This window comes from Dicentrarchus labrax, unplaced genomic scaffold (genome assembly GCF_905237075.1).
Source record: "Dicentrarchus labrax unplaced genomic scaffold, dlabrax2021, whole genome shotgun sequence".
Taxonomy (NCBI): Eukaryota; Metazoa; Chordata; class Actinopteri; family Moronidae; genus Dicentrarchus; species Dicentrarchus labrax.
The window spans coordinates 18,539,402-18,565,303 of NW_026136702.1; the positions used below are offsets into that span (position 1 = coordinate 18,539,402).

Here is a 25,902-nt window from a genome sequence, read left to right on the forward strand (position 1 = left end):
GAGGGCTTTTAAAAAGAGGGGTAAAACGAAACAAGAAGCAGAGAGGAGAAAGAGGGAGAACAAGCTGAAATAAAGATTTGACAGAAATGTTTTGAGTATGAGATTAGTAGGAATAACCTCACATGATAATACTTTTTAAAAGAAAATCACTAACTAAGCACATACAAGCCTTAAGTTGTCTGGATGGGCTGTTTCTTTAGTATGAAATGTTCACTGAAATGTCCAAGTCACAACAATTATTTCCATGTAGCATGTGACCAAAATTCAACCAATATGACTTCTGTTCAGACAGAGATTCGATGGAAACATTCCAATATTAAAAAAAGTATGCAGTGTTTTTCTCTGCAGTATGGAAATGCTTCTGAAACGGTCACTGAAGACCTAAACTCTCCTTAGAAACCCAAACTTTATCAACATTAAGGTCCAATGCCACTAAAGTGTGGTACATAAACTACATTTGTAACAATGTGGGAAACCTCTGGGATACTTATTTCTAATGACGAAAATGAATCACAAAGTAAATAAGAGGTTTGTTTTTCTAGAAAGCAAAAAAATGTCACCCCACATTTTCTGCAAACAAACAGATATCTTCTGCCATAACATCTGCCATGTGTCAGTCTCTCTACCCATCTACTGTATCCCTCTATTCATCTATTCATCGACTCATCCATCCATCCATCATTCCATCCATCAATCACAAAACAGATGGCCTTTCAGGAGTCCGTGTCAGGACTGATGGCTTCCCTCTGCCCCTGCCATACCATTACCACCACCCCCTTCCTCCCCCTTCCACCGACACCCCCAGAACCCCACATAACACATACACATACATTCACACATACAGAGACACCTTTACCACCGGCCTCACTATCTACTATCCACTCCCATGGACCGCTATCTACTCTCCTGGAAAAGACGAGTCATCTGCCAAACAGCTTTTAATACACACAGTAAAAAAAAAAAATACATGCAAGCCCTCATGAGATTGTTGCAAGGAGTAAGTGTGTGAGTAGCAAGACTGTGTATCTATGAGGGTCAGTCCACAAAGAGAATCCCCCAAAGAGAGCTGTCTGCCTTTGGTCCCTGGGGCCTGTCAAGAGGGATAATTGATGATGTTTTCATTACAAGGTGTGGGGTAATGTGGGGGTTGGGGCCCAGTGTGAGTGTGTGCGTGCGTGTGTGTGTGTGTGTGTGTGTGTGTGTGTGTGTGTGTGCGTGCGTGTATTGTGGGGCTGGGCAGGTTGACTCAGCTGCCTCCTCTTTGACACCAACCACTCCTGCGATTGGTACGGACAAGTCTTTGCTTCCAAATGCCCTCGTACAAACACACACACATGCACTAAAGGAATCACACACACATTTACACAAAGAGTAGCCCTCAAAGACAGATGCACACACACACACACAGAAACACACAGCCCAAAGCCAAATCCATTCCCAGAGATAAACTATCTGAAACTGAATAAAAATGCTGAGAATAAGACTAACTTGTTCTCTTGTTTTCCGCTCCGTCTCATCACAGTGTCACGCCAGGCCTTTGGCAGATCTGTCCGTCTGTCTGTCTGTCGTCTCTTAGGACCTCTTTGAAATCCTAATGCAGTGGCGCCTAAGATTCTGACTGCCACTTAGATTGAATTAAGACCTAATCGGAGACACCAGGCCACATAGGCCACCATATTACTTTACAGTATCAGGATGGACATCATGCCTTTGTTGTCGTTTATGAATAAATGAATGAAAACACATAAAAAGTCTGCAGATGTTTTCCTATTAAGCTCGCTTCCTGATGTCTCTTCAAAGTTATTACCGAGGCGTCCTGGCGGCTTGGACGCTCAATTGAAATTATTTTTCATGAGAAACTTAATTTGTGCAGTGGATAACTAAGACAAACAAGTCTAACAACAATCACAGGACAACTTTAAAGAATACATGTAACGTCTCTGTGTTCTGGATTCAATTCAAGCATTGTATCTTTCTCATACTGTATGCCATCCATTAACTGTTGTAAGAATAAAGACTAGGGCCAATTTTGTGTGTACAAAATTGGTCAGACCAGTCGTATAACACCCATGGGTTGCTGTGGCGGGTCAGGGTTGCCGCGGGTGACCAGGGTGCTGACATGTTCAGGCTCCAGCAATAAACAGCAGAAGACTAATGGCATCTGAGGCAATGGCGAACTCTGACCTCAAAAGTTTTTTTCCCTCCCTTCTGTTGTTTAGACGAGGCTTTACATATCTGGTCTGTGTTCGCTGAGCTGAGAAGTTCAGGAACTGATAAATCTTCAGTTCCACTCTGCAGTAACAATCTGCTAAATAGTCATACTGATTACAGACACTCTACCAATAACAGATAAAACACAATACTGAGTCACTCTATGACTAAAAGAAGACCAATTCCTGATGCATATTTTCTTGGAAGTGATGCTTTTTTTTGGTTAAAAAAATTAATATTTTCCATCGCAGACACCCTCCTCCAACTAAAAAAGCAATTTTCCCGAACTGGCCTGACAATGAAGTTGAGTGTCTTCTGCCCTGTTGTTCTCCGTTCTGTTCCATCCTAACTTAAGACATTAAGATATAAGGAGAAAATATCTCGCCTTTAATGACCAGAGCACCGATCCATCCATCCATCCATCCATCCATCCATCCATCACCTCCTTTCACCCCCACTCCCACCCTGCACACCCAGTCTGGATTCCTCCACCACCCAGTGCCCATGTCAGTGAGGCTCCTGGCCCCCTCTGCCAGTGCAGAAATGAATTATATTGCTTTTCACACCTGTTTCTGCTCAAAACCCTGCTGCACGCTGCTGTGTTAAAAAAAAAAAAAAACATTTCCAAGGGGGGGTAACAGCGCTCCCCCAGCTCGGCTACATCTGCGTACACGAGCGGTTAAATTAGACTCTAATTGTATTAACGGGGGATTATGCCTTCCAGTTGGATTTTTTATACTCTCACTCTCTGTGCATTTTACACATTTTAAGGGGAGAAAGGAGGAGGGGGGGGGGAAAGCAGCTCATTGAGGGTTTGCGGGTTGGCTTCTTTTATGAGCTGCGATCACGGCTGCCCCTCGTTACACTGAGTCTGTGTACAAATAGGAGGGGAGGAGAGCCAGAATGAGAGTGTTAGTGATAATGTGTATGAGTGTGTGTGTCCCAGTCTGCCAGGCTAATATACCGATGCTAACACTCTGAATGCCAAACCCCCCATGCCCTTCCTTTCTACACACACACACACACACACCTACTTCAGTTTAGCAAGGCAACAATCTAAACGGGGATACGGATGGTGTGTGTAGTGTGGAGGCGGGGGTGAATTCCATCTAATTACTCTATCACATAATTTCACAAATTGCCTTTTCATAGGGGAGTGGAGAGCAGAGCACAGGGCGCGTTGGGGATTTGAGGCCTGAGCTTTCATTTACTACTCATTTCTTGTTAAATTAAACAAGAAAATACCATTTGTGGGGAAGGAGGGGCTTGGGGTTGGGGGGGGTGGGGTTCCAACTGCACAATAGGAGGGATGGAGAAAACAGAGATTGGGTACTTCTTACTCTCAAGGTTTGTCTCGTTGATTTTAACACAAAGTGGCGAGGTAGCTCAGACAGTTTATATTTGATCGTGTAGATATTAGAACAATACCTACAGTGGTGTTATGAAGGTGAGTTTGTCAGTTGGACAAAAGCATATTTGCAAATGTCCCATTCAGTTAGTCAGTAAAACCAAATGACTGCTAGTAGTCACAACATATGTTTAATTAAGGATGTTGATGGAAAACAAACATCAAAATGAGATGAGGACACAAGTGGAAAAGCCCTCCCCTCTCCTTTAATTTGGGTCCCCACCAAATTTACAGCTGCATGTCAAGCTGGCAGCAAGCTGCTTGGTTTCGGCATCGGTGACAGGCGGTAAACGCTAATGTTTTGTAGTAGCTCCAAGTCGGAGCAGCCAAATTCTTCCGATGAACTTGTCCCACAAGTGCTGTCGACAACATATGAGCTCACTGGGCGTGTTGGAGAAAACTTAGCGAGCTGCGACTGTCGTCATCGTCCCAAATTCAATACCACTGCTCTATCAGTCAGTCTACTGATCACATGAGAGCTTTGACCCTGGCACCGCCAATACCAGCAATCTGGGGAGTCACAACTGTTGGTGTCTATGCTAATAACAAACATGGCACTCTCAGCTTTCTCTTTTACTGCTTGAACAAGACAGTGTAAATTAGCATCCTTGATGGATAAGTGAGCAGAGATGCAGAAATGTCTTCAAAACAGCCCTTCAAAAAAAACAGCCATATGAATGCCACCTACCACCTACCCTGCTAGTGCACTCGCAGCCTCAGTTTGCCACCCACCTTCCCCTTCCGCTTCGGTACAATGGGAGCTCCCCTGAGGGTCCAAGTGTGAGGGCGAATAACAGAAAATACACCAAGGTGGGTATCCAAACTTCTACCCTATTCTATTGCACTGTATTCTGTTCTGTGCTGTCAAATTCCTGCATATTTATTATAGCAGAGAAATAACTGACTCCCTTCGTCAGGTTTGTGTAGGGCCACAGCACTCTTCCATGAGTCTGTGTGTGTGCATGCATGCATCTGTGTGTGCCTAATTGGCATTGTGTCTATCTCTAAGAGGCCAGACTCACATCTTCCATCCCTCTTTGAAACAAAGGCAGGCCAGATGATGATGCTGTGGATGAGCCTGGATCAGCTGTCCATGTTTATGAGAGACATACTGCCAGTGTAAGAGATACTGTAAATGTTTTTCCATTAGAGGTGCTATGTGTAGCATTTATAAACACTGACATATGCTGATTAAATTAATGGTGACACTGAAGAATGATTAGTGTTAACAAATGAGACCACTGCAAGCATTTATCTGACACCAGTGGTATTGTTATTGCCAGTGTTTTTCAAAATTAAGACCACATTTCCCATAAACAAAGAAGATGCCGCTCCTCTCTGCCCGGGTTTCATTTCTTTTTGGCTTTAGTGAAGAGGGCAAACATATTGGAAGTGATTTTTCCATCAACCTTTCAGTTTATTCACAGTTCTGGAAGCGTTAGCTGTGTTTTGTTGAAGAACAGCAGCTTCTTTTCGGTTTTGTACCATCAAGCAATACCCTATATGCCATTGTGTGCCTGCATGTGTGCATGTTTTAGTTCCCCTTTCTGTTTTGCCTAGGAGATGGAAACGGTTGATGGATTCTCCTTATCCCCCTCTTTACCTCCTCGCCTTCTCCTCTTCTTCTTCTTCTCTTCTCCCTTGCTCCCTTGACACTCACTTATATCCTTCCCACTGTTTGAGATCTAACAGAGCAGAAGCCTCCCATAAGCCCAACTCATGGTGTAATATGACACAGTAGGTGTGTTGCTGTGTATGCGTTTTACTGTGCTGAACTGTATTTCCACAGACAGGATGTGTGTATGTTTCAAACACCTTTCCTCTGTAGCCCCGAAGGTTTCAGGGGGGTATGGGCTGAGGTCAGGGAGTTGGGGAAGAGGTTAGTGTGTACGTGTGATGATGTGTGGTTGTGTGCAGGGTGATGGAGAGTTGGTGGGTTGTGAAGGAGGTGGTGAGGGTCAGATGGAAAAAGAAGAGCACAAAAAGAAACAAAAAGTATAAGAAGCCTTGTGATATATGTGTGTGTATATATTCTGTGTACAAGCTATACACTATATATCTTTGCCTACATGCTACACTACAGTGTATGCAATGAAAGAAGTTCCTCTGGTTTGCCATTAACACTGTTGGAAAGAAGACACTGCACAATGCATATGGTATGGATTGTGCAGTCAACATCAAAATCAGACTACAAATTAAAAAAAAAAGTGCCCATGCAATATCCATAATCCAACAACAAAATTACTTTCCCCAGCATCCTCCCTCTTGGCTTGTGCAATTCAAACCAACACCCACTCATCCAAACTGTATCGTGTTTTCCACAAACTCCTGACAGAGGCAGAATGTGTGTGACGCAAGGGTGGCTGAAGTTAGTTTTGAAACACATTTCCTTAACGTAGCTCTAAATTCAAAATGTAATCAGAAAATTGACAGTAAATCTTTCACTATTTCCAGATTTTAAAACAATGGCTTCACATGTGAACCTGAACGTGTCTTGTTTAAAATCAAATCAGAGATGTGAGTGGTGATTCAGAGGTCTGAAACCTGGTCTAGTTTGAAACAAGTCAGGCACTTTTCAAGTGTCTGGAATATGTTTTTCATGCTATTCCAACCCAATTTCACTAACAAAAAGCAGTTACTTCAGCTATTTCTAAATGATTCACCTCTAAGTGGTTAAAGAGTAGATTTTATGTACCTTTGAAGCTTTAATTTCAATAGTGTTAGCATCCTTGACGATAATAAACCAGAGAAGGGACCAATAAAACACAACATTATTGTTATTGTTACATGCTATACATGTTAGCACAGAACATGCAACAAGACTTTGAGCAAGAGGGTTGAGCATGCGTACATGGGCAGTTAGTGTCTGCATATTACTAACAGGTCACTTTCTCAGATGATTTCACAGTGTTATACCAACATTCAGCTGTAACAGGACACAAGTGACTCTGTGATGGACCCACTGGAGCAAATATGTCCTATAAATTACTGTATACTTTTTTATTTCAGTATACTAGCTGTGGTTGGTGAACTGACAGTGTTTGAAATGATAGAAACTTGTGTTAAATAAGACAGCACTCAATTTACTGTTGGCTCATTTGTATCTTCCAGTGTCACAATACATTTTTTCCCACACTATTTCCCCCCCTAACAATTTGTGATGCTGTCAGCTGGTATTCCCTGCTATAATTGAGTAAAATAAAGCCAAACCACAGGCTTTTGCAGCATCCCAGGCATCTGTTAAATAATGACAGATTTGTTCTTAATAAGGTTCATCTATGTATCTGCAGTTATGGCCAGGGGCGTCTCTCCTTGGCTTCAACCTTATTCAGTTTCAGCAGATGAGGAGTGAGAGCGCGGGCTGCCGAGATCGCCGGCAGATTACACGGGCCTATGTCTTTGAAGTGTTCGCCGTACCAACCGGGATACAATGTAGAGAAGAGGAGAAGAGGGGGGCTCTGGTGGTGTGTGTGTGTGTGTGTGTGTGTGTGTGTCAGAGTGTATCAGTGCCCCAAGAGTGTGTGTGTGTATAAGTGTTCCTTTGTGTGTATCTGTGTCAAATAAGACAGGAGCAAAGCTGTAAAGACAGAAAATGTGTATGTGTGTGTGTATAAAGGTAAGAAAGCCTGTGGGTGTGAAGTTCAGCATGCACACTTGATATGAAACTGAGAGCGACACAGAACAAATGCTGTTTCATTCAACTCACTGTTAGGTGCTGGAAGAGCCATGCTCTCATGATGTTGGTGGCCACCTTAGGGAAGATCCCTCTCTTCTTGTTACGTTTCTTTTCTTTATCCGGGTCATCATCATCCCCTGTGCTCGGTGAAGCCACGCTGTTGTCCAGACCATCACCTGTCACATGACAAGAAACAGGAAGAGACAGCGGAGATCAGACACACAGTTTGTTTACTTCCTGCATTTGCTGCGCCTCTGCGTTCAAAGGGAATAAATACGATTTCGAAGGAATTCTGGAGGGCTTTGTATGCACAGACGGAGGGGTATAGAGACACAACAATGGCAAGCAGAGAATGGCTGGAAAACAGCACCTCATAAATGCATTCATTTTTAATACATTTATAAATAACCCTGCCTTTCATTTTTCTCCCCCCCCGTCACTTGAAAACACAGCAAGCGCTCGCATCTTTCTGTGAGAAAGAGAGGGAGAACGGGAGCACAAAGGACTTGTAAGGTCGCATTTCCCCACTCTCCCATCCAAGCTTGCGCAGAATTGAAAATGACAGAGAGATTTAGTCTTTATTATCCTGAGGGGAAAATAGTTATTGAAGCGTCGCCCCGGCGCATTCTGCCATTTTACCTGAGGTGGAAAGAGTAACACAGCACTACAAAAGGGGAGGTTGCAAGGAGGGGGAAGGAAGAAAATAAAAGGAAAATAGGTGGAAAAAAGGAAGTCAGAGGCACAAACAGCGCTAACAAAGCTAGCTGCTTTTCATAACAATGGCGTCATGGCTGCTTACAGCAACCTGTAGGGCTTCGATAAGGCTCTATTAAGGCCAGTTAACCTCACCTAAGGGAAACACTGAGACAGCTTAGAGTATCTGAGCACTGAGAGGGAAAGTGAAAGGAAGGTACTCCACGGGCCTTTTCTCTGCATTCAGACTAAACAACATGAACTCATACACACACACACACACACACACACACACACACACACACACACACACACACACACTGCACATATTCAAAACTACCCAATTACTGTACGTATTCTATACAGCTCCAGTGGAAAGAAAGAGGCTCTTCCCATCTGTGGCTATGAAAAGCCTAATTGTTATTATCATTATTCAAAAATGTGAGCCACCCTCAATGAAGACGATAATCATAAAAGAAACATGAGGCGAGGTAAACAAGTGGCACCCTCACTGCTTGAAATCTCAGCAGCTGATAACTGACTTTTGTCCCTTACCGCCTCTCTCGACTGGAAGTGAGGGGAAGGAAAGAAGAAAAAAAACAAAAAACGCTGAAGCAGTGCACAGAATTGGAACCAGTTATTTATTGATTACACACAAAGCACTTCTAAAGCTTCTAGGTCTATTCACTGTGGCGGGAGTAGATAACTGCATTCGAGCGGGCCTGCACTCCGCTAACTTGCAGAGGGCGACACCCAGCACCTAGCTAAACCCTAAGCCCCCGATTCATCGATAATTAATGGGGATGTTGGCGCTAATCCGGTTGGAGATGACTTTTTTCCAGCCTGCCACATCAATGGAATAATCAAGGGCCTAAAACCCAGGCCTTTGCTCCCCATTACCTCAGGCAAAAGAATTCCTGAAAGCATGCCTGGAGGGCACCTGAATTATATACACCATTAGGAGAGAGAGGCTCTCAATGATCCATACGAAACAACACTCTTGGCTAACTCTCACTCTCTCTCTCTCTCTCTCTCTCTCTCTCTCTCTCTCTCTCTCTCTCTCTCTCTCTCTCCGACTGCTCTGGCAGAAGGAGATACATATGCACACATATTGAAGGCTTTCTAATGAACCTTGTGTTGGAGTGGCGGTGACGCTATCGGAGGGTGGGGGAGGGATAAAACAAGAGCTTGCTTTTCATAGATACTGATGCCAACGCCACCCACTGCACATTAATAATGCACATATGCATGTAAAGCTGGTCGTAAGGTTGGGCTACTGTAACACCACGAATAGGTCAAAAGCTGGATTTAGGCAATGGGCACATGGCAGGTTGAAGTGCCTTTGAGCAAGCCAACCCCTGTAAGTTTAAGTGACTTGATATGTACAGTACATGCAGACACACTTTCAATCTTCTACATTTAACTATGCACTCATATAGTCCTGCAGCCAAGCTTTATTTTTATTAGCAATTTGTTCATGAAGAAGGATACATGTAAATGCATTGATCAGCCTTTTTAGATAGCAGACTATTTTGAAAAATACCCATCACAAAGTCTGACTTGGTCTTTTCTTTTCACAAAATCCAAACATCCAACAGTTTACAAGGATGGGAAACAAAGAAAACAGCAAATTCTTACATCTGAGAGCAGGAACTAGTGAATCTGATATCTATCTATATTTTCTTTTTACAATTAACTTATTATTGTTGTTGACTTACTAATCTATCTAATGATTAATCGACTAACCGTTTCAGCACAACACTCTAACAAACCCACACACACACACACACACACACACACACACACACACACACACACATTCAGACAATGTACCCCTTACGCCCAAGCTCCTAGACCTCTCTCTGTATAAAAACACACTCAAGTTGCAAGCTTCAGTTACATCATTAGTCCAGGACAAATGCAGCCTGAGCTTAACAAGTGAGTTTTTTCTGCCTACTGTTTCAGGGCTAAAATACACCCACCCCTCTGTCTCTCTCTTGCTCTTTTCCTCTCTACGTCTCTCTGCCTGGTGGAAAAGAGGGGTGAGCCGAGTCCCTGTAATCTAAGACCAGATTTTCATTGGAAGCAAATGCTTTCAATCCGTTGTAAAGACCGGCTCATGTTCAGCAAAGCCTACAATAACAAACCTAGGGGCTTGTCCCATGCGAGTTGGGAAAACAGAAGCAAACGGCCAGAGTACCAGCTCAGATCATGAGTGAGTGAGTGAGTAAGTGAGTGAGTGAGTAAGTTGAGTGAGGGAGTGAGTATGCATGCAAGTGAGCAAGTGAGAGAGAGCGGGCGAGCGGGCATTGGGAGAAAAGGGAAAGAGAGAAGGTGAAACAAAAGAGAGAAAACACAAAGGGGACAGAGAAAGCACAGAATGAGTAAAAAAAATAGTGAGAATGAGAAATTGTATGACTCTGGGTGTGTCGCTTCTTTTATAATTAGACTTCTTGTATCATGTAGTACTTCATTATATACTGCTGTATAAGTTAACCTTTATTTAACAGGGAATACCGAGTACAATGCTCTCTTTTTCAAGTGCTCTTTTCAGTCTGGTAATCCAACCGGTCACAAGCCTGCTCTCTAACCTTTAGGCTGCCACTGCTCCATATAGTGCAATATCATACTGCACTATATCAGCCATATTTTACAGTATTGCATCGTATCTATTGATATATGGTGAATAAAATGGTATGCAAGCAACCACTACAATCTTTAAGACTCTTAATGTTGACCCTACAGAATATAAAATAACCCCAAAGTCCTCTCGCTAATCAATATTTAATCACAGACTAAAATGGTGTATAATGTAAGAGTACTCCCTACCCATATCATATCTATTTCATGTCACTGAACCATGTCAAAAGAATGCAGAAACACTGGTAGTGTTCATGTCTAACATACACAAGATCTCCTCAAACTATATACACAAAATGAATGATCCCTCTTTTAGAGATTTTATGCAAAGTTTGACCATTTTTGTCACCAGTACTTCAAGCCCTGAACCACAGAGGGAAACCATAACTCCTCCCTATATTCCTTACTTTCCTCTCCCTTTTCCAATACTTCTAAGTAAGTCTGACCTATAGATACTTACTTTACCTAGAGGGGGAAAGGAAGGAGGAGGACTGGAGAAGGGCCGTCAATTTTATTGGCATTTCCATTTTCACTGCAATTTGATACCAATCACCCCTGCAAGGTCTGGGGCTAATTTCTGCTTTGCTTTAGCCCCAGCAAGTGAGGGAAGGGCGGGAGGTGGGAGGAGAGAAAAGAGAGAGACTGTATGAGTGAGGAAGGGTGAAGCAGGAAAGGTGTTGGAGCTGTGTCTGGCAGCCATGTTGGGGGAAATGTCAATGGTGTTACCTCAGCTTGTGAGAGAGAATAAGGGTAAAACAGGGAAAGAAAGCGAATGAGAGATTGTGAAGGAGGGTAACAAGAGATGGAGAGGAGGAATGATGGGGGAGTGAGAGTGGAAAAGAGAGAATGAAAAAACTCAAGCCACTGCAGGGATGGGCAATGAAGGAGGAGAAAATAATGGATAGGAAAGAGATGCTGTGTGGCACACTGGAGTTAATCAATTGAAAAAAAGGACAGTCAGTCAGGCCATGTCCACTGTAATGCAGATAATTCTTTCCTCTACTTTGGCCTTTGAAGCTGACATTTTCTAACACTGAAAACAGAGCTTTTTCAAGGTCTTCCAAAATGGACACATCTGAAAACATGCTATGTGTTAGGCCATCATCAATTGACCATTTTTTACGCTTGTCAATGGATGCCTGTAGCACACGCTGGATGTGTCATACAGACAGAAGAAGTAGCTGAAATGTAACAATTTGGGGAGTTAATATTACAAAATTGCTAATGATCTGTCATGACACCATTGGTGAGTGGGCGACATAAAAAAACAATGATTGCAGGGGTTTTGACGTGTGCATACACCACTGGTGTGTATTGCCCTTAAATCTGATGGCTCAAGTATCTTGGACAGACCAGATTTAAACATTTACTCTTTTGTGGTTTCAGTGTGGATCACTAGCAAGAAAACCTCAAGTAGTGACTTGGGCAGCGATTTCAAATGTATCTGCATATGTAGAAACTCAGTGATGTCACAGTAAGTTCATCATTCAGCCAATAAGCACTTTAGTTGGTCAGTCCACTTTGTTGTCCACTCAATGTGTACATTCTCAGTCAGCCAGTAAGCTAGTCAGTCTATAAAGCCACCTAGTCAGTCAGCCAGTCATAAAGTAACCTTCTCAGTCAGCCGGTTAGCCAGTCAGTCCATCAGCCATTCACTCAGTCAGTCAGAAAACTAGCCAGGCAGCTAGTAAACCAGCCAGTCAACAAACCAGTCAGTCACTCTCCATACACAGGCTGCCAGGCTCATTAAGAGCGTCAGCAGGCTGTTACCCAGGGCTGCATACATACAGCATGGGGCAGCAAGGCTAGCAGGCTCCAGTCTCCCTACGAGGAAAAGCCACAGGCACAACTCTGGGCCTAGCCCACTGATCGGCCATGACAACATCTATGCAACTAGTTAGAGGAGGGGCTGTGAGGGGGAAGGGGGTGAATCAATGCGGACAGTGGGGGTGAATGTTCGTGTGTGAAGGATGCATGCATGCATGGATGTGCATTTGTCTGTACGTGTGTGCCTATCTTTCTTTATGCATGTGTGTTTCCAGCTACAGAGGCTCTGAATGTCGTGTGTGTGTGTGTGTGTGTGTGTGTGTGTGTGTGCATGTGTGTGTATATGTGTGGCAATTAGGGAGCAGGCCAGTGACTGGAAGGAGCCAGGGGCAGTTGAAATGCCCCGGGGCCAACCAAGGGAAGGAATATTTTATCAGTCCCCTCACACGCTGTATACACAAACACACACTCGCACACACACACACACACACACACACACACACACACACACACACACACACACACACACACAGTGAGCAAACAGATAATGACGTAAAAACTAGGTTAGCTTTCTTCATGCATTTCCACTAGCTTCGTTAGCATTAGCTAAACAGACAGTTACTTCTATGCTTATTCAGCTTCGATGGCTTTTATTTAAGCCTTTCTGCCACTTCATGTTTCATTCCTGCCTTCCCCTCCTTCCTACTTCATTACTTTCCTCTCTCCTCTTTCTCTCTTTCTGCTGGAGTGTGAGGTTGGAATGGAGGATATTTGCACAGTGTTGAGGATGTAACATGAGGTATTGTTATCTTTCTTCACTGTAGGTTTGACATTTTATTTCAGAGAGTGATATTTCACTCATTAAATATGGTTAAACGGGGATTAACATTGTTTGATATCCTCAGTCTTGAGTCTACCTCTTACTAGTGAGTACTAATGATGCTTCTCTTCTGTCTCTTCATCTCCCTCTCCTGTGTCTTTATCACTCCTCTACATCTCTCTGTCTCAAGGCGTACCCTGACATTATCAAGCAGTATCTAGGCTAATCTGTTATGATCTGATTATGAACCATCTCTCAGCATAAGACAGAGATTGGTACTACCTGCCCCCTCTGTGCGGGCACACGTGCCATTCTGAGGTGTCAGCCACTTTTCTGCTGCCTGGCAAATTAACAGCCGTGGATTCACCAGTCAGTCATCTGCGAACAGCGATCTTGTCAGACACACCGCTTCTAGCACAACGCAAGAGAATAATGACATTTAGCTTTCTAATAATTTCCTCATAGAAGCACTCCGAGTTGAGGAATAAGGGTTATGAATATTAGCTTTGTGCCAGATGCCACAAGTAGAATCCTGTGGCAGGAATCATTCATATAAATGTTTTTAGAGGATTTTGTGAGATGTTTTTGCTAGGTTTTATAGGCTGTGGATGGACTGAGAGGAAGAAGGAATGGGGATAGGTCTTTTGACTTTATGACAGTGCATTTACTCAAGTATTTGAATGAGTATTTGTTGAGAGAGAGAGAGAGAGAGAGAGAGAGAGAGAGAGAGAGAGAGAGAGAGAGAGAGAGAAGAGAGTGTCTTTCACTGTGAGTGCGAGTGACCTGGAGCTGATCTCTCATGGGCCACTCCTAGAGTTTCACACCCCAGAAAGCTCACATGACCCTGGGTTGGCTGCCCAGGCAAGGCCCAGGCCTCAGGGACCTGCTATCCTGTTCCACATGGGATACGCACATCTCATATTGGCAAGCGAGAAATCCATACATATACACACACACACACACACACACACACACACCCCCAAAACATGATACATAAAGCGCACACGCACACATGCTGATGTGTATTCACCAAAGTGCTCTCCCCTCTTGCCCTATTTCTCTCTGACACTCACACATAAACACACACACACACACATACATTACATTCCCAGAAATCCTCAGAGAGGTAAAGAAGGGCTCGCAAGAGGGAGGGAGAGGAGAAAAAAGTGGCGTTTATTGTATTCAGGCCATTCATAAGCTCTAGACTTGGGGAGGGGGGATACAGGGGGGTTGCAGGCAGTGGGGGGCTCCCTTTGCATGGCTCTGGAGGCCCCTCCCACCTCCAAATATTCTGAACATGCAGGAATTCCTTGCAACACAATTCCCAACTAGGGGCACATTTTCGAAAGCGTCTCTCCTTTTACTGCATCAGAACCAGACACGCACTTGAACACACTCACATGCACCCATTTCTTAGGATCTTCCACGAGGCAACTTTCCAATAATGACTACCAAAGTATTCTAAACCAACTCACACACACACACACACACACACACACACACACACACACACACTTACTTCAATACAAAACACTCTCTGTGACCAATGCTGTTTTGCCTCCCTTTTATTCCCGAGGAGGAGGAGAGACAGAGAGAAATCCCCTCGACTATTCCTCAGATAATGACATGCGCTGTCGACAAAACAATATGGCTAGTCTAGACTTCCCTTCCTGCCTTTGCCACAGAGACACTCCACTATTTTCAGATCTTAGTTCAAAACTTCAGCCAACGCATTTGGATCATCTTTCTACAAAGCACAAATTAATCTTTGTAGAACAGACACTGGATACCATGAAATGAATGAATAGATTAAGTAGACAGAGAAAGTTGTCATTATTACAAAAGAAGAAAAAAATGGGGCTTGCCAGGTAAACAATCAGGGGAGAGCTAAGTAATTGCTTCCTGTAATCAAAGACAATTCCATTCAAGTAATTACAGTAAATAATGAGTGCTTAGCAATAACAAAGCCGGTTACTTTGAATGATGACAGTTTTGTGGATCAGCGCTGACAGATTCAATAATGACAGTAACTGGTGAGTCATTTACAAGGGTTATTTGTAATTAAAGCACACTGGAGACTTCTTGTTGTGAGAATCCAAGCAAAGTTTGGAGCAATTATTTCATTTGTGGTGATCTGATCAGGAGGAAATCAGGAAGTCAGAGACAGGGAATGTGTTTAACTAACAACAAAAGAAGGGGGGAAAACACAGGCTAGTTATCATTTACGAGTTAATTAAAAGCATTTGTCAAAGCCTCAGACCCATGATATTTATGTGGCTTTTACTGTAATGGTTGAGTGCATTGTTATTAGTATTTATTTGTGCATGATTTTCCAAGTGTTTGATATCGTAACATGCGTGCAGGTGACATTGTACACTTAAATAGTTAAATAAATCAATTAGTATCAGTATCAGCTGACTAACTGACAGCATTCACTGTCTCAAGCTACTTAAATGTGCTGCTTTTCTCGGTTTTACATGGTTGTAAAGTTAATATCCTTCCGTTGTGAACAAGAAACAAGCAATTTGAAGACATTACACTGAGCTCTGGGAAACTTTTGTCACTTTTTAATGACATTCTATGGATCCAATGATTAACCTTTTATAAAATATTGAATCAGACCTCTGTTAATGGCCATTGTCGCTGTTAAAGTGTTCCTGTGATTCTGTGTGTTGTGGCTGAGGCCCTTCCACTGTTGGCTGTGCGAGAAGGAGGTGGTGGGGGTGGTGTTGGGGGGGGGGATCAGGCCTGTTGACATAGCCATAGGTGATGGCAAAAATGTCAGTGTAAATGTGACTGCTCTCTCTGTGCCATTTTCCCGTAAAGGGTCATCACCACAGGCTGCCTGACACGCTGGAAACTGCCTCAAGCGTGGGGCTCCGACACGACATTAAACTGCAGTATGCCTCCACGCACAGAAACACACACACACACACACACACACACACACACACACACAGCGGCTGCCTTTTATTCCCACTTCCAGATCAGTCGAGAGAGAAAGACTGAGGGAGAAAGAGACAGACGGTACAAGCTAAAATGAAAGTGTAGGGCGATGAATTCACCCTTTCTTGTTGAGCACTTTTGCTGTGTAACTATTGATTTTTCCCCTCTTGCCTTTGTGTTGCCGTTTTCTTTTTTTCTAACCTGAAGATAGAAGGCCAGCCTCAGTTCAAATGGGAGCACTTGTGAGGGGGGCCCACAGATTCTTCGCCTCAGTGAAGGGAAGTCCTCAGACACACACAAATACACAAAATGGTCAGATTCCTGAAATCGTGCCTCTTTTGCCACTTTCTCACTCTTAGCGCTCACTCTCTCAATTGTTTCGCTGCCTCTCAGATGGCTTTTGACACCTTCGACTCACCAAGCTTCAGTCAGACGCGGCACACAACAAACGCACAGAGAGAGAGAGAGAGGGAGAGAGAGTCAAATGGACTATGGAGACGAGGGGAAGGGGGGAAGGGATGGTAGAGAGGACAAGGACTATAACAAAAGCTAAGAGCACTTAACAGTACAATGGCATGGCGGTCCTTTCCAAAAGTCAGCTGATGTGCTGAAGGGCGTTCAAAAGTCCTTCAGTGTAGACATGGGACAAAGAGAGGGAACCTTCAGCTAAACCAAAGGAAAAACATCCTATTTAAACTTTTTCGTGGACTAACAACACATTCTAACAACTAACATTCAGTAAAAATATGCATTTTCAGTAAAGGAAACTGGTTTTACTCGAGGAGGCCCTTTAATAAACCATCAAAATATCAATTTTCTCAGCACCAAGACACTTCCTTAACATTCAGGCGCCTTTTACTAAGCAACAGTATCACAGTATCATTTCTAGACAATATGAATTTACTGAAAATACATCCTTTCAAATGATCTCATCTATTCCGATGAGCTACATTTTGTAAAATTATATCTTGCAGCACCACCTTGTTTAACTCCAACTAACCGATCAAAGCCGCCAGTTAAATTAACTAAAATCAAGTGGAAATGTATCATTTCAGTACCAACAATCAGTCTGTTTTGTCTGTAATCATGCCTCCATGTTTGGAGTGTATAGTTCCATTAACCAAACTAAAGTTTCCCAGTTTATTTTTCAGAGCTTGCGTGTACAGCTCTTGCATGGGTGTGCGTTTTTCCGCATGGCGACTATCTGAACGACACAGCCTCTGATAAACACCTTTAATACGCAAGGATTTTCCCACTCATGCTAACCTATCAGCGCCAGCCAAACTGCAGTATGTAGTTAGATAATACAGGCACGCTAACCCTGCAGTGGCACTGGCTAATAATAGCACATTAGCTTTCAGTGAGGGTTTTTTTTAATAACAGAAGGTTTTAGTACTATGAAGGAGTGAAATATGGTCTGCACCCACAAGCTCAGGTTACTGAAGGGGTGGCTTGAAAAACAGGATAAGTCATTATCAGAGCAGCAACCTACTCTTTTTGGGTTGTTGCATTTACATTTGAGGGTTTTTGCTGATTTTAATGAGTAAACATGGCACTGGCTGCTGTGGAGATCAAGTGTTTACAGACTCTATCCACACTTCTAATATCACCCAAACTCCTCTGCTTCACAAGCTTAAGTATTAAATTAACCTTTCAGAAATTCTCCCTCCAAAGTAATGCTGCATCACCACTTCCTCCTCCTTGCCAACGTGTCCTTGATAGGCACAGGATGTGGTGTTGCGGGGGATTTGTAGTCCTATCAGCCTCCCCATACACAGCCTTGATAAGGCTTTCGGGACATAGGCAGAGGAAGAGGAAGTGAGTGGGTTTACAGCAGGCCTACTTCCTGTGGAGCATGGGCCCATGTGGACAGGAGTGATATGCCCCCCGTGGACACCGGTACTCTCGCCACACAGTCCCACCAAGTCACTTCCTGAAAGAGGCAGCCCTCTGTGGGGGTGACTTCCTGTAAAAGTATGACCTCTCTAGCACTGAAGAGGATCTCAGTGGAACAAAGACATGGGACTGCCTATAAGAGCTAGTGTGTGTGAATATATGTGTGTGTGTTCAACACTGCCACTCAGGCCTTTACTCCAAAGGTTATCACTGGTGAGAATCTCAGCCCCCGGTCCCTGCTCATCTCTTTGAGTTTCACTGGCTCGAAGCGAAAAGGGACGATCGGGTTACATCCAAATGTGTGTGTTCATGAATGTGTATACAGCAAGTGGCATGCCTTGAGTTGCTCTGCAAACACACAAAGTAAACGCCAGTGCTGCCCTCCAGCCCACCCTGCTGCTCTTGTGTTTACCTACAGGTATTTGTTATCTAGCCCTCTCTTTCCTCTTTCTCTCTCTCTAAACTCTTAGAAAAGCTTGCTGAGGTCTTTATCTCTCAGTAAAATCCCTAAAGCAGGTATCCATGTCAAAAGCACCAAGGGGTGGTGGGCCTCAGGGGGCAGCATGTTTGGTCTGGGTCAGCCCTGGGTCAAGCTTTGGCCCAGTTGACACACACTGAATCCACCCTTTACCACCAAGCCCATGCTTCCCAGGTTACTTAGGCTCAAAACACGCCCAGTCACCTTAAATTTGGTATTTCACGTCTTTACACTTTCGACTCATTATCACCTAAACCGAGACAGAAAATTGGAACAAATCTGTTACTGAATCATACAGGGAAACATTTACCAATGAGATCTGATGTTATTCACACTTTCACTTTTAAATGAGTGAACACCTGTGTAGTCAGTTTGAATTTTAGAAGCAAAGGGAGTTGCACGTGTCATATCAGGGTTATAAAATAAGCCCTACAAAACTTAAAGTAGCATCGACCGATATTAAATGATAAAAAAAAACCCACAGGGATGCTGGTTTTGACCAAAAATGGCGCTTCTGCTGGTGTTTTCCTGGCATGAAATTGGCTTTGTGTGGGTGTCGTTTGGAGAGCCGGCTGGTAAATTCTCCCGTTCTTTTGTTAGAAAAGGGGGGGGCTCCATGCATAATGGTCTTAGCCAGGGAGGTCTGGAACTGTGTCCATAAATTGAATTATTTCAATTTGAGCGAGAGAGAGAGTGAGAGAGTGAGAGAATAATGGAGAGTGGCTGTGTGAGTGTGTGTTGCATTTACATGTGAAACATATGCATGTGTGTTGATAGAGGGAGAGACTTCATTTTTATTCTTCTACAGGGCTCACATTTACAAGTGGGAATATAAACCAAGTTGCAGGAGATTACAGAAGAGGCCAAGTGTTACCTTGCAGCCGGAAGCTGTAGAAAAGGCCAACACAGCCGCAACAACAACTACTTGTCTGAAAATGACTGTTTCAGTATGACATATCTTTGTATTTTTACAAACAGATTAACTGTACAAAATAAAAACTAATTCTGTGACTCCTACGCCATAAATGCTGAAACAACAGATATGTGAATTTGTGTCTATGTGTTTATGTTTGTGTGTATAGGGGAGGGGTGAAAATATTCCTGACACAATATAATCGGCAGGGGACCATATGGCAAACTGGCAGCAAGCTATTTATCCTTATCCTCTTTGGAGGCTAAAATTAGCACTTCGCTGTTTGTAGCTTTAAGCTGGACTCCAACCACTGTGATAGGGCTAATAATAAAGACAGAACAGCCCAGCTGGCACAATACTCCACCTCCTCGTTCTGTTTCCATCTTTTTCTTTCTCTCCCTAACTTTCTGTCCGCCTCTCTCTTTTTCTTTTTGCCTTACCTCTTTAAAACCCTCCGCTGAAATATACCGATCTGACCGAACTGCCCTCTATTTTAAGACCAAATCATGTTATGACCATTAGGAATCATATTAATATCATATAAGTGTTGCTTGAGCCAGGTTCCCCTATAAGCCCATGTGTCAGGAAAGCCAGGATTTCCTGAACACGGACCCCCTCAGCTAGCTTAAGAGCGTAGGATGATGGGGCTAATCTCTTTATCAAAAGCTTAAATAAACGTTGGTGCTCTGTGCATGTGTGTGAGTGTGTGTGTGTGTGTGTGTGTGTGTGTGTGTGTGTGTGTGTGTGTGTGCGTGTGAGTTGCTTATTTGTGTGTGTGTTCTTGTGTGTGCCAAGGGGCCAAACAATGCTTCTCCACTAAACAAAGTGCTAATACCCTGTCTCTTTGCTCTCCCCCCTCCCTCTTCCATTCCTTCTCTCTCTTTCCTTTCATTTTCCCTCCATGCAAAGGAAAAGCCCAAACTACAGTATGTCTCTTTTACATTCATCCAAAATAAATACGCTAATAAAAGTATTACAAAAGTATTAATTGTAGCTTTTTCATACATAAACAGTGTAAAAGCTCACGAGAAAGCTGATCTGGTCACTCCTGTTATCCAGTGTCAGAAGTGATAGTCTGAATTCTCCAGCCCGCTATCAGGGTTTCCCCTGAAAAGTTAACATCTATCTGATCAGAGGCCTCCTGGGCCCTGAGCTCAGCTTCTCTTCAAAGGAAGAACAGGAGGAGAGAGGAGGAGGGAGGGAGGGAGGGAGGCACAGTCTGTGGCGAGAGAAATGGAAGAGAAGGAGGAGAGAGTTTAAGGTTGTTTTATCGGCCAGATGTAATGCGTTGTGACACGTCAGTGATGAGTCGCTGTGATTTCCTATGAACCTGCCGTGATTAGGAACCAGGGCATTTTCTGTCTGTGAGGGCTTGTATGTGTGCATGTCCTTGTGTATTGTGCATGTGTGTCCCTGTGTGATTCCTGGCAATTTGGAGCCGAATTGAGAACGGCAAAATTAGGTGTGCAAACTGGTGACATATTCCAGATTTGTCACCATTCTGCAAGTTTCCCATGGCAAGAACTCAAGACCCTCCACACAAACACACACACACACACACACACACATACACACACACATATTATTTTACAACTGAACTTTTTATCCTTTTCAAGTGCATAACCATGTTTCAACGTGTTTACATTTGCAAATCAAAGCAAAAGGATTTCCTTCCAAAAGGAGATATCCAGTAATTTGACCAAAGTGGCATCTTCTTTCAGGACATGATTGCATGACAATGGTGCAAATTATGGTGCTTCATACTGAAATAAACCTGAATGGAGTCCTCAGTTGACACTTTTCAAACAAGATGTTGGGTTTAGAGGCACTGAATGAAAACATCTTTGTGTTTAAATGTACAAATAATATGTGGAAAAAAAGCTCCTCTTATCCCAATTTTCACTTCCTGCACACGAGCAGAAATAAATTTTGCAGATAAAATTTAAAAAAAAACAACAACTAGTCTTTACCACGTTTACACATTTAACTTTTCTTGTCATAATCTCCCCACCCCGACACACAAGAGACCTCTGCAAGGCAAAAAGTGTGTGTAAATAGTATCTTTTAGCAAACACCAGTAATTAGATATAGGCATTTGGCTTTCACGCCAGTCGCAAATTAAAGAAGAGCGCTTCCTGTAAACAGACAGTGAGAATGTGTCTACATCATTAGCGTGCCACAATTATAACATGGGAGCTAAAGATACATTTCCCTCCCGCTTGCTCTCCCTCACTGAAGCAAATGAAGTAGAACCTCTCTGTTATACTTTTTTTTTCAGCAGCATCTACATGGTGTGATCCAAGTGCATTTATGAGCAAAATAAGGAGAATAAAAGGCATCAAGTGAACAAGAGATATTAATGATGCCTATGTTTTCATTTGAAAGACTTTCTGAACAGAACACATCCTGAGCGAACACAAAGACTGAGTGGCATAAGAGAGACGGGGGGAAAGGAGATCTATTTCATGTGCATGCATGTCATGAATGAATATGTATTTCATGTAAATTGTGCACACAAGGCATATTGTAATGGTCTGGGCCAGACTTTGCATTTTTTCGGTCATGCAAACATGCCCACATGTAACCAACAGACGGAGAGAGACAGACTGAATGAAGGAAGGGGATTTAATGTAACAGAGAGACAGAGGGAAACGTTTTATTCACCTTCAAAATGTGCACAGGATTCCCCTGAATGTTATTACAGAAAGTAAAAAAACAAGTTCATAGGGAGGGAAAGAGACAGAAGCTGAGAGAGAAGATAAAGACATAGAGACAATATGTACAAATAGGGGCTCACATGAAGATGTTTAAATATGCTCAGCAACAGACAGCACATAAATCCCAAAATCAAACAGTCAAATAACCTCTAAGACCTTATCAAACAGTTTTATGACTACTATCATCTCACAAACGAGGTGTTCGCTCAAGCCAATAAAACACAAGTTAGTGAACCAGATTGACAAAGCAGAAGATTGTGTATCATGGGTGAAGGGAGGCAGAGGAGAGGAGTTGGTTGAAGAAGGTGGAGGAAGTCACTTTGTTTACTTGTATTTCTGACTCTTTCTTCCACATGACCCCAGCGGCCCGGTGACACCAGCCTTAATCCTAAAAGCAAACTGGCCCCTCACTGTGGGAACCTGATACAATTTCCTCTTTTCAAGAGGGGCAAACTCAGGCCACGGCGAGTTTGCTTATTGCCTACGAGGCAATAAAAAGTCATTGAGGGCTATCATTTTCTGCAAGGCGAGTCACTACGTGTTGGTTGCCGCGTCCAGCGCCGCGATATTGCGAGGTCGTAAAGATCTCAGTGAATCTGAGAGAGTGAGGTCGTGATTGGACACTGAAAGGCCAAACATCTCTTTTCCCAGGTAACCACAGATAATAATGTTTAGGATGCAGTAAATCCTGTTGAGGCTGTATAAACATTCCTACCGGCAATGCTGAGTTGTCATGGTATGTTTTCTCAAGGTGTTTTGAGACGCAATTACCCTTTATGCCTTTCAAATATTGATTTTCATAAACAGCATGTGAACTGGAAGTTATGCTTACGCTCTTGCCGCTCTGCAGATATTAAACCGTTTTTAGTACACGGACACATGCTTACACACACTTTAACCCACGAAGAGACACACAGTAAGCTTAAGCCGGCCGGGCCACAACTCTTTCACCTCTGAACTGGCAGATACAGTATTGCTGTTTGCTAGCAGTGGTACATAGGCCTCAGTAGACTCCCAGTCAGCAGCTCTCTGTCTCTCTCCCTTTTCCTCAAGCATTATATACTTTCACACACATAGACACATAGACACACTGCTCCAGTCAGCATCAAAATGTTTTCACTCTGAGATCCTCTTCCTTCCTCCTTATCTTACTCCCTCATTTAGCTGTTTCTTTCTGTTATATTTTTCACTTTTGTCTTCCTCTCTTTTTCTTCGTGTTCACGCTCTCAGGAAATCAAAGAGAGATTTGTGTGTGCGTCTGCCAGCTACTGTACTTACACACACATCTCCAGTGATACAGACTGCAGACTAATCAAGGGAACCACACACCTTTTATCTACCCACAGAGCCTCACATTTAAACAGATTACCAGGAAAGCTGGACACCAGTAAGACAATTACCGTTACGAGGATATTCCTCTGAAACGTCTAGACAACGTCTAGACAACCTACACACGAAACTAAGTACTGCTTCTCTTAGGTTCTATATTTTCACTTGTAGATTTAGGCATATTTAGCCATGTTTAACCAAAATTAATTAACAGTGCCAGCGCAACCTATACAGATTCCTATGTCTTTACAGTACTGACTCATCAAAAATCATCTAATTCTCTTAATAATGAGTCTTTAAATCATTAGTGCAACAGACATTTTTCAAGAGCAGCAAAAAGTTACTGCGAGAGAAAGGCTATGCAGGGAGGGGAATATACACACACCACAGACACTCATAGTTCTCTCTTCCAGTCTACTGGACAATCGGACCAATTAATCGGTGACTCTGAGGGGGCCACGTGAAGCCGAGTGATTGGTTGTGCCAGATCTGGCTGCTGATGCCTGGCACCCGTGTCCATGTCCCCATTTGCTCGCCCCAGCCCTGGAGACTGGCCAATGAGGAGACAGAAAGCAACAGCTCCTCTGTGCCCTGACCTTGTTGGTGGGCACAGAGGTCGGAGGGTGGATGGATAGATGGATGGATGGATGGATGGATGACAACGTCAGGAATATTCCAGCCTGATCGATGGGGATTCACAGCCAGTGGAGTGATTCAAAATGAAGCTGTGTTGGGACATGATAAAGTGGACTCTCCAAATGTTTTTAGAGCCACATCCTGAAGAAGGGGCAGGCCAAGACCACCAAGATGATCCCAGCTGGGATTCTAACTAGCAACTGATCAGGCAAAGGTTTCCTTCTTCAGGACTTCAGGACTTTACAGTATATTCTTGAGCTTGTCATTGTTTTCTTACATATGTTACAGGGTTTTATTTGTTCATACATCAAAGCTGAATTCACTCTAATCATCAAGTACAATACAGACTGGAACAATTAGTTCAAGTTCAACAGGACCTCATGTGCAGCAACACTCTGATCTACACATATAAGACTCAGACATGCACACAGTTTAGGTCAGTCAAATAGCACATATCAGCATAAATATCATGTTGAGAATTCCTCCAACTACACCAGCCAAAGAAAAAAAAAACCTCAGAGCTAGATATCAGACCAACAACCAGAAATCTCAGGCCACTACTCAGACACTACAAAATATATGCAGACACTAACACACAGCCTTACAGGGAGCTATTTGCCTTGGCGCGGCACACTGTACTCTTTACAAACGGTCTGGGTAATTGGTGATACATATCTAGTATTGCCAGTCATCGCCTCACTCCCTGGATGTTTCTGACAAGCAGAGAGGGAAACCCTGTAGCTTTCAAAAACAGAGCAAACACTCTGCTCTACTCCTCTGCTCAACTTGCATCCACATCGCTGCAGCTGCCCGATCCAGTGCCTGAATGTTATTCTGTTTCCTCGCACGCCAGGCCCTGGGAGAAGCCAAGGGGTGTCCTTACAAATTCACACAGGCAAAGAGGAGTACTTTATACTGGGAGAAAGGCCCACTCATGTCCGTGAGGGACCCCCCTCCATCGCAGGCATATATGATCTGTTGGCTTTTCCTCTGCCCTTCGAGCATTACTCTTCACAGAAAAGCATGATCCAAGGCAACAACAGCTACAATGAGGCTTCTCCAGAGGGCTTCTGGGTATTAAACAAAGGGCCCTGTTGGTAGGAACTAGCTAGCAAACAGCTGGGCTAATAGAGTGGGACTAATTAACTACAGGGCCGCTCTCCGACTCTCACTATCGAAGCTTATGGATGTTTACAAAGACGTCCCAGAGAAAGGGAGGAGAAAAATAAGAGGCTTTCTTCTTTGTCTGCTGTTTTCAAGAGAGAGGAGACACCCAGGACTGATTTTAATGACATGTGTGAAGCAAATGTGATCCTCCCTCCATTTTTTTTCTGACTGCCAATGGAATTCAGTGCTAAAAAATACCACCGGCATTGTGGTCAGAGCATAAACACCCATAACTACTCAGCATGTGAGCATTGTCACCACATGCAAAAAATAAAAAAGAATGCTTTTATTGCTCACATTCTCACTGTCAAATCACTGCAAAACACCTGCTGATGAAAAAAAGGTCCAAGAGTAATTATCACATCATCGATTACTTTGCATTACATATTCTCCTGCAATTGAGTTAAACAATCTGCGCGTAGAGACCTCTGATCTTACATAATACAGAGACTTCCTCACATTTCCTACAGCTCTTGGGTTTGAGAGAGTGAATGCTATGTTTCCGGGTGGAAATGGGGATTTTTATACCAGTGGGCAGTGAACCGTTCAGAGAAGAGGGCAGAGCGGAGCATGTGTTTGTCTAAGGAATAGCCTCAGAAAAAAGG

The 25,902-nt window shown here is 43.3% G+C and overlaps 1 protein-coding gene across 4 annotated transcripts in view; it reads right to left on the bottom strand.

Moving 5' to 3' along the window:
• meis1b (Meis homeobox 1 b) overlaps nt 1–25,902 on the bottom strand; it is an 80,514-nt gene that overhangs the window by 35,497 nt on the left and 19,115 nt on the right. For all 4 annotated transcript variants that reach the window (XM_051420744.1, XM_051420735.1, XM_051420758.1 and 1 more), the window contains exon 8: nt 7,326–7,471. In XM_051420744.1, the coding sequence (XP_051276704.1) occupies nt 7,326–7,471 (146 nt within the window). The remainder of the gene's footprint in view (nt 1–7,325; nt 7,472–25,902) is intronic.